Raw genomic sequence first — 9,379 nt, 5'->3', positions numbered from 1 at the left:
TGTTGGAACAGCCGTTTCAACGAGTTCCTGATTACCTTTGGATTCACACGATCAAAGCACGATTATTGCTTGTATGTTCTAGCTCGTGGGGACAGTAAGATATACATCGTGGTATATGTAGATAACCTTCTGATTGCTGCTGGGAATGAAGACGATATAGAACGTGTGAAGAACAAGCTAATGCGAGAATTCGAGATGACAGATATGAAGCAGCTACACCACTTTCTTGGAATCAAGATCAACAGGGATCTGGGTCGTGGAACGACGAGGCTGCCTCAGACAGGACAGATCGATAAAATACTTTCGCGTTTCGCCATGGAAAACTGCAATCCTGTTGATACGCTTGCCGAATCAAGACTGCAGTTGAAGCGAGAAGATACAAAATGTGCACACCCTTACCGTGAGCTCATCGGTAGCTTAATGTATATCATGATGGGTTCACGACCGGACATATGTTTCATCGTTGGATATTTGGCAAGGTTCCAGGACGCTGCTGGAGATGAGCATTGGAAACATGCAAAACGAGTCCTACGATATCTACAAGCAACGAAGCAATTGGGATTAGTTTACCGAAGGAAGCCGAAGGAAGCGACAGTATCTGCCTACGTTGATGCAGACTTTGCAAGTGATGAATCAGACCGCAAGTGTGTTTCCGGATTTTTGCTGAAGGTTCACGGGAACATTGTTGCCTGGTCATCAAAGAAACAGCCTACAGTAGCGATGTCTTCTACTGAAGCAGAGTACGTTGCCATGAGTTCCTGCGTAAGTGAGACGATCTGGTTGACTGGTTTGATTTCCGACCTCCAACAAGATGGACTACTGTTTCCGGTACCGATTTATGAAGACAACCAAGGAGCGATTGCGATGGCTGAACGAGAAGAAACAAGGCGAGTCAAACACATTGACGTTAAATATCATTTTATCCGGAATGCAGTTGCTGATAATAAGATTAAGATAATATACATCCCAACCCAGAAGCAACTAGCAGACATTCTCACGAAGTCGCTACCCAACCTAACTTTCAATGCTTTAAGAAGTAAGCTAGGATTAGAAGGAAACAACTGAGAGGGGGTGTTGAAAACCTTGGTAGGCTATGATTTCCAGTTAGTTTCCTAGGTTTGTTTCATATAAGTTTCATAGCAACAACGGTTACTATGCATGATGTAAATAACAACTGCATAACAACCACTAGGGTATAAAAGAACCGTTGTTAATAGGTTAAACATCAGTATTGTTAAATAAAGCCACCAGTGTATAACGCTGTTATCAACAACTTCAAAACCTCAAAGCAAGTTTAGTGAAATGCGCTATATAACAAGGCCAATTAATATAAACATTGGATAAGCTATCAAACTTTGTCCAAATGTAAGCTATGCTTTTTAGTTTTTTCGATATGACTGTGAAGACATTTGAAGACATTTTTTCGTACCATGTGAAGATATTTGAAGACATTTTTACGTATCATGTGAAGACTTTTGAAAAAATTACCTGGCATCCCTGTGAACAACATATCTTTCGCTTTAATAGCGAATTCGCTTTTAAAACTGTGTCAGTGCCACACTGACTCTGTAATAAAAAAAACGTTTTCAGTTTCACGAATGCGGTGGTTTGTTGGTGTGCGTTATATAGTCTGATTTGTTTATATTTGCGACGACAAATGTACAGTGTCGACGTCTGGTGGCGATATTAGTGCTTGGGAGGTAAATTATTTTCTATCAGATCAAAAGGGCCAAGTGCAGTGTAAAAATATAAAAGTTTGAATGAAAATTTTTACTTCATATTGTTTGATTACCTAACACATGTAGTCCTGACACTCACTTAACCATTTGTCGATGCATTTCCTGTTTGTTCCACAAATAATTACTATTATAATATAAAATCATCGTTAGACACAGTTTTCGTTCAATGTTTCTGCGATATCGGAAAAAAACCTCTTATTTCATCACATGAAATAAATATTCGATACGTTAAAGTAAATTTTCATTCATAATTTTGATCTTGAAATCAAGTTTATTCCACCTGAATATCAATCATCATTTTCGCCTCCCAATGAAAGCACACGTAGCTTAATGCTGTCTACTCGAATATACTCTTCAAAATCAGAATCCGAATTGGATTACGATTCCAATAATACAAAAACAAAAGCAGCAGGTTTTCCATCTTAGTTAGTTTCCATAGTTTTTATTTTTAGATTTTCCAAAACAATACTCGGAACTTGACAGTTCAGTATAGTTGTATTGGTGAACTCGAGTGCCAACCCGTGAAACATCTCAGTGCGAAACTAACAGCTTTCGGGGCGAGCCAGTGCGGCACTGAGTGCGAAACTGAGTGAATAAAAAAACGTTTTGACAGCAGTTAGTGCGGCACTGAGGTTGAAACTGAACAAAAACGAATTCGCTATAAGTAAACAAATCTTTGGCCACTATCTGTCATACTATTTCCAAGGCGCCTAGAAATATATCCTAAGGTGAGGCCGTTTCGTCACAGAGTAGGTTAGGGGAGCGGTATATGAAAACAGTGCGGAAGAAAGCAGAAGGGGAATTATTTGCTTGAAGCGTGAAAGAGACAGACTGATCACGAGCGAACTTGGGCACAAGCGTATTGTGTTTTGTTTACAAACAAAACACAGTAGACTTCCAAGATGGCTGAAGAGTGGTTTTAGCATGTTGGCCCACCTTAGGATATACTTCTAGGCGCCTTGACTATTTCCATATATAACTTCCCACACACCTAGTGACAAAAAAGCTCAACCTTCCATAATATGAACATCTTGACATAAACATTGATTCGCATCAGTTTTTGCACAAAACAAATCAGAAAAGTTGTAAATTCATTTAACTTTTGTGGTCCGAAATATCCAACAATGGAACCATCCGTAGATGATTTGCTTTCCTTCAAGGAGTTCCCACTGATCCAGGAAGGTAATTCTAACAGCGCACAGCTTAATATAGATTCGCCGAAAAAAGTATCGCCAAGTCGTGAATCAGATTCCACTGAAGGTATGTGAAAAATACATTCCATCACTGCTGAGATCGGATTGGCCAAATTCTACGTTGTACTTTTAGAAGCGACACCAGCGAAGAGCTCGTCATTCCTCAGCTTCGAGTATTATCAGCGATTCTTCGATGTCGACACAATGACCGTGGTGGATCGAATAGCCACGTCAATCATCCCAAAAAGAGCACCTTCGGACTATTTGAAACTGAACATCGGGACCAGCCCCGATCTGTACGGTCCGGTTTGGATTGTTATCACATTGGTGAGACTAGATTGAGTAACTCATCTCTTCTCTAGAAGATTGTGATATATGAATATTTCAGATATTCACCATTGCTATCTCGGGTAATATGGCAAGTTACCTTCAGAATGCCGGTAACCACCATTGGCGATACAATTTTCATCTAGTCTCCGTTTCGGCTACGGTTATTATCCTGTACACCAGTTTGGTGCCGCTTTCGCTTTGGGCACTGCTTAAATGGAGCGTCCGCTCTTTTGATCTCGATGTCGAGGAGTCTCCGCACACTCCCAGCTTGCTCTCGCTCATCTGTGTGTATGGTTACTCGCTGGCCATCTACATTCCCGTTTCGATTTTGTGGACAGTTCAGGTAGAGTATCGAGCTAAAGTTTGAGATGTTCGATAAGATGGTAATTGATTGATTCTCATTTCAGGTTTCCCTGTTCCAATGGCTAATGGTGGCAACCGGAACCTTTCTCTCAGGGTTTGCCTTGCTGTGGATCCTGATGCCTGCTATCAAAACTTCAAAGTACCACATCTTTATTACACCGTCCATCGGAATAGCTCACTTCCTCTTGGCCACTGGTTTCATGCTGTACTTTTTCCACTCACCGGATTCCTCGGGAACGGTGGTTAGAATGGAACAGCTTAAGACAACCGTTGGAACTATCATAAACAAAAATGCTACTAACTGAATGCAATGCATTTTCCGAATATGTGACACTGTTACACGAATAAAGAATAGCCTGAAAATAATTTTAAAATAGACAGCCTTCGGAATCAGTCTGAATAAAATTTGAAGTTGATGAAGAAAAATCGATCAAGTCACTTACACCTCTTTCCTTCTGAGCCCCTCAATTATGTTTAAGAGAAGCGGAATCGACTAGAAATGAACTGACGAGCTTGGAAGAGCGAGGATGAGTGATGAACTATTCAGTCAATGATTATTCTAATGGACGTGACTAATGGATACAAATCTGCCTCTTCATTCAACTGACTTCAATTCACATTTTTACTTCCCCCTGGAGCATTTGTTGCAACGGATATCGCATCAAGATCTAATTGATTAACATGGTAAATCGAAAATATATATGACCTTTTGAAAGCGAGGGTTCTCGTCTGGTCCTCCATCCCCAAAAACTATGATTACTGGCTTAACCCGTTTTATGCCAAGTGTTCGAAAAATCGAACAGTAACTTCGATAATTGTTCATGGCTTTTGAAAGCAACCATATAGTAAGGTTTTGGCATCAAATGATAGCTTAATCTATTAGCTACCACTTACTATCAATTTCATTCAAATCTTTATTGGGCGTAAAAATCAATTTAAAGCAACTATGTGCGAAAAGTACATAACCTAACAAAAAACAAAACCTTACCAAATATGAAAATATATAAACTTTTCTTGAATATTACTTCGGTAAATTCGATTTGATTCTTTGTTTTTAAGAGGCTTAAAACTTTGCAGTTCATTCGCCTCTAACTTCGGTAAAAGATCACACATTGTGATGTAGGAATAAAAAAGCATTGGATTGAACCTCATACAGGAACAAAGATGTAGGTTTTGGCCAATGATTTTGTTTGGCGCTTTTTTGATTTTTTGTCATTTTCCGGGAAACGGAAGAACGGAAAAAAATAATTCTTGAAGATTGGGTTTTCTGTAACGCCAATAATCAAAATTACACCAATGGCTTTTGTTAAAAAAATATTTTTTGCAGCTTGGTCGTTAATGGGTTAATCATTCCTTGATACCGAATAATCTCGAATTCAGGCAGCTCGCAGACCTTTTTGAAATCGAGCCCATGAGAAAATGCGCATGACGAACGTCTCAAAATAAAGACTATGAAAATGGAAAACCTGTTGCTTTTGCTTTTGTATTATTGGAATCGTAATCCCATTCGGACTCTGATTTTGAAGAGTATATTCGCGTAGACGACATTAAGCTTCGTGTGCTTTCATTGAGAGGCGAAAATAATGATGGATATTCAGGTGGAATAAACATGCTTTCAAAACCAAAATTATGAATGAAAATTAGCTTTAACGTATCGTTTTTTATTTTATGTGTTGAAATAAGAGGTTTTTTATTATCGAAATTGCAAAAACGTATTGAACGAAAACTGTGTCTAATGATGATTTTATATTATAATAGTAATTATTTGTGGAACAAACAGGAAATGCATCGACAAATGGTTTAGTGAGTGTCAGTTATACTTATGACAGACATACAGCTGTACTTGCGCTGTACTTCGAAAAATGTCTGTCACCATGTACAGCGCTAGAACCATGCAAGCAACTCGGTACAATCGCTGTATCTGTACCGACCTGTTTCACCGTTGTACATGACTACAGTTGTACGGTGCGCAGCGCCACAAACGGTTAGTGGTGGGTAGCATGAACAAACTGAACCAAAACACTTGGTAAATGTTCTTTTCATTAACTTTCTCTTGAGTTAATAACTTGTTTGTTGTGTTTGATAGTTCAGACGCTAAATAAAAAACTTTTTCATTGAAACATGAGGTGAAAATTGGTCGAATTTCTGATTGTCAATTTGACATGCGGTGCAATGTACAACCAAAGTATGTCTGTCATGCTACGATGGTACCTGTACAACGCTGTACACGTACAACGCAAGTACAGCTGTATGTCTGTCCCTGGTATTAGGTAATCAAACAATATGAAGTAAAAATTTTCGTTCAATATTTATATTTTTACACCGCACCCTTCCGATCTGATAGTGAATAATTTACCTCCCAAGCACTAATATCGCCACCAGACGCCGACACTGTACATTTGTCATTGCAAACTCAAACTTTGACCGCTTTGAGCCACTTTCCCTAAAGTCCGATTGAGTTGATATTTGGCATAGGTGTTTTTCGAGTTGGTGGATTTTTTTTATGAGGTAACTTTTGAAATTAGAGATGACCTTTCTGCTGATGTTTTCTGCTGTTCTGGGGTGACATTGCGCATTTCGAAACGAGTGATTTTTGTTCGTTTCGACCACTTTTGCCATTATGAATTTCGAGGCGAGCTCGAAACGAGCGAAATGAAAAAGGCAGTAGTAGATTTTCGAGCAAAGTTTGACATTACGTAACATTGCGTTCGAGCATTTTTTTTTAACTTGAAACGAGAACAAATGCCTCGACAAGAAATAGTTGATCGTCGTATGGGAAAATGTTAGTCAAACGTTGATTTTAATACTAAACCTTACATCAAAGAAAATTTCAATTGCATTTCCTTTGGTTTTGACGTCTATTTGTACAAGTATGTACATAATTATTTTATTTCAGCACTATGTAATCACAAAGAAATACAATAAGCATCACATCTGCAGTACATTTGTTCATTTTCTGTAGGCCTTACAATGGGTATATGAGTACCATCAATACACCCGGTATCGCGAATTTGTCAAAGAAATATTGCTTTGTTTCATTAAACGATGTTGTATCCAATTCGATACATTTTTCGCATAAGCTTCTTTCCAGAAGTAACATCTTTTCACTGAACACTGATGAAACTGTTGGTTGAGAAGCACCAAATAAATAGTTTTCACCTTCATTACATTAATTTGGTACGACCAGAACCAGAAGATTCAAAACGGCCTCTAATTTCAAAGCTGCAGGAGTAGCAGTGCTTCTGAAAATTGCGCAACATTTAGAGTAGGTATTGTAAACAATTGATTGTATGCATCACTTAGGATGCAATTTATTGCCCTCTCCATCTTTCGCTGCGCGCAAACATCTACCAACGGTGCATCTACCAAAGGGGGTGATGGAAAGGACTAACTCGAAAATAAGTTAAGGTCCATGGTGACGACCACGTGATCGCCACACGTACACACATAGGAACATTGCCCACGTGGGTGATCTAAAAATGAAACCGATGTGTTATCGGTTTTAAGAAAGAGAGAGGAGATATTCCCCATATTTTAGATTGAGATGGTGTATATAACTATTGTACATATTGAAAATAAAGTCAGTCTAAAATCTCGAACTAACGCGAAAGCGTAAAATTTCTTGTTGTTTTAAGAAAGAAATTTTCACTACCGAAACTTTATATCGGAAACGTATATAAGACAAACTCACTCATTTTCAGTTAGCGAAACTTTTATCCCCCAACTCCCGCCTCTGTGGAATAAGCGTACTCTCTACTTCACTATCGCCATCGTCAAAATCATTTAGAAAAAACAGATCTTTTCTTTCTAATCACAATTCTAATATTATATCAAATTAAATTTGTTTTTCGGCATTGATATTTGCAATAGCCGTGAAGTTTGCTTTGTTTACAAACCCAAAAAAATTAGTTATTACTAAAATTAGTTCGATTCGAGTTTGAATTATCTCGAAACGAGTTACTCGTTTCGAAATGCGCAATGTCACCCCTGGAAATACCGTATTCGAAGCGGCCCAAATTTGTATGACAATTTAAAAGTAGCGTAAGTAGTTGATTCCGCAGTGCGACTGCTACACGAGCGTGTACAAACTGCGCAATTTTATAAATGCCAATTAGTTGCCAACAACATCTCTCGAATCATCATAATGTTTAGTTGCATAGTAATGGGTTGTGAGCGATCATTTGCCTATGATTATGTATATGTTCATCACCTTGAATCAAATCACTTGATACTACCGGATGATGAATTCATTGATACATCAACAACCATTTCATGGGAAAACTGAACAACATACGTTTTCGTGACTCGGGCTTTGATTATTTACGTTTTTGTTCGAACCAGAAATTTACCCTATAAAGATTATTCTTCTGCAGAAGTCTTCTAATCATAGGGTTGGGGAAGCCCGTAGCGTAGCTTTTTTTATGTGGAACTACGTCAAACCGGAATATATGGGGGGTAAAATGAACATGCAGAACATGCAGGAAAAAATGAAAGATTATCGAACATTTCTCACTGGATCGGAAAGATGTTCGCATTAATTGATAGGGAATATTTCTACGCATCTATTAATAAAATGTTATTCTTCATTAGATAAACAATTGAATAGTTGTAAAATGTGAGGCGTTATCTAAACGCCATAACTGCCTCGTTTGGTTGACCTGATTTACAGCTTCCCCAAAACAGCCATCAATACCAAGCAGCCTTGTGAAATCAACATTGCAAATACATGAAAGAATGGGAATTTTGTTCTCACCGAAATGTGTTCCCTAACACAGACTTCAAAACCAAGCAGCGTTGGAGAAATTGGCTTTGCAAACACGTGAAAGTAGGGGAGCTTTTGTTCCCACCGAAATGTGTTCCCTAACAGAGATTTCAAAACCATGGTGCCTGGAGGAAATCGGCATTGCAAATTCATGCAAGTCGGGAGTATTTTTATTCCGATTGAAATGTGTTTCCCTAATACAGACTTCTAATCCATGGAGCGTGGGGAAAATGGCATTGCAAATACGTGCCAGTCAGGAGCATTTTTGTTCCGACTGAATTGTATTCCGTTTCCGAAGTACGTACACTTGAGAGATGCAAACTTCAGAGGGAAATGTAAAATAAAATAATCGTTTGATAATTCTTCCGTTCACATATTTTGTCTTAGGCATCATACCAAACGTAAAAGGATTGTCATTAAATTTACTTATAACGGAGGGCATAATCTATCACAATGCATGAATTTACCATACATGGCATTTGTTCAATCTTTTTACTCACAAAGCAAATATATTGAATTCAATTGAATTCGGAAATCGTTTCATTCAATCAAGAATTTAATCAACACAAACAAATAATTGCTAAGCTAAGGTAGTCCCACGTCAAACTTGCGGTTATATCATAGATATAACCCACTCATTTTTGAACAAGAAAATAATAATCATATCGATAAGTTAATCAATTATATATTCGCTGCAGTTTATTTCTTCCCCCAATTCACGACTGTTTTGGTGATCGTTGTCCTTCAAAAGCGATTTGAGACGTTCTTCATCGAATTCAGTCTATCTTTGTATATCTTTGCCTATCCATCTGAACTTAGTATTCAATTCAATTAATGACATCATTTTATGGTTTACAATACAAATAAACTTCGCGTGCCACTACACCCGTATTTTTATTCACTACTCCACTACTCTGCTTCGTGACGATACCTCGGTCTAAATTTACTACGACTTCTTGATGTGTGCGTGCATTCATCCATGCGATGTAAAT

At 38.1% G+C, this 9,379-nt stretch overlaps 1 protein-coding gene across 1 annotated transcript; it reads left to right on the top strand.

Annotated features, from left to right (window-relative positions):
- The first annotated feature begins 2,728 nt into the window (after positions 1-2,728).
- Positions 2,729-3,999, top strand: LOC129767432 (protein YIPF1). Its single transcript, XM_055768332.1, has 4 exons — positions 2,729-2,999; positions 3,066-3,259; positions 3,321-3,605; positions 3,670-3,999. The coding sequence occupies exons 1-4, from the start codon at positions 2,864-2,866 to the stop codon at positions 3,928-3,930; spliced, it is 876 nt and encodes a 291-aa protein (XP_055624307.1). The 5' UTR covers positions 2,729-2,863; the 3' UTR covers positions 3,931-3,999.
- Positions 4,000-9,379: the final 5,380 nt, after the last annotated feature.

Source organism: Toxorhynchites rutilus, chromosome 2, assembly GCF_029784135.1.
Source record: "Toxorhynchites rutilus septentrionalis strain SRP chromosome 2, ASM2978413v1, whole genome shotgun sequence".
Taxonomy (NCBI): domain Eukaryota; kingdom Metazoa; phylum Arthropoda; class Insecta; order Diptera; family Culicidae; genus Toxorhynchites; species Toxorhynchites rutilus.
Note: the sequence above shows the minus strand (reverse complement) of the source record. Positions and strands in the feature narration are given on the sequence as shown.

Coding starts and splice junctions, on each gene's coding strand:
- LOC129767432 (XM_055768332.1), top strand. CDS start 2,864: ATGGAACCATCCGTAGATGATTTGCTTTCCTTCAAGGAGTTCCCACTG. Junction 3,000..3,065: donor TGAATCAGATTCCACTGAAG/GTATGTGAAAAA, acceptor TTGTACTTTTAG/AAGCGACACCAGCGAAGAGC. Junction 3,606..3,669: donor CGATTTTGTGGACAGTTCAG/GTAGAGTATCGA, acceptor TTCTCATTTCAG/GTTTCCCTGTTCCAATGGCT.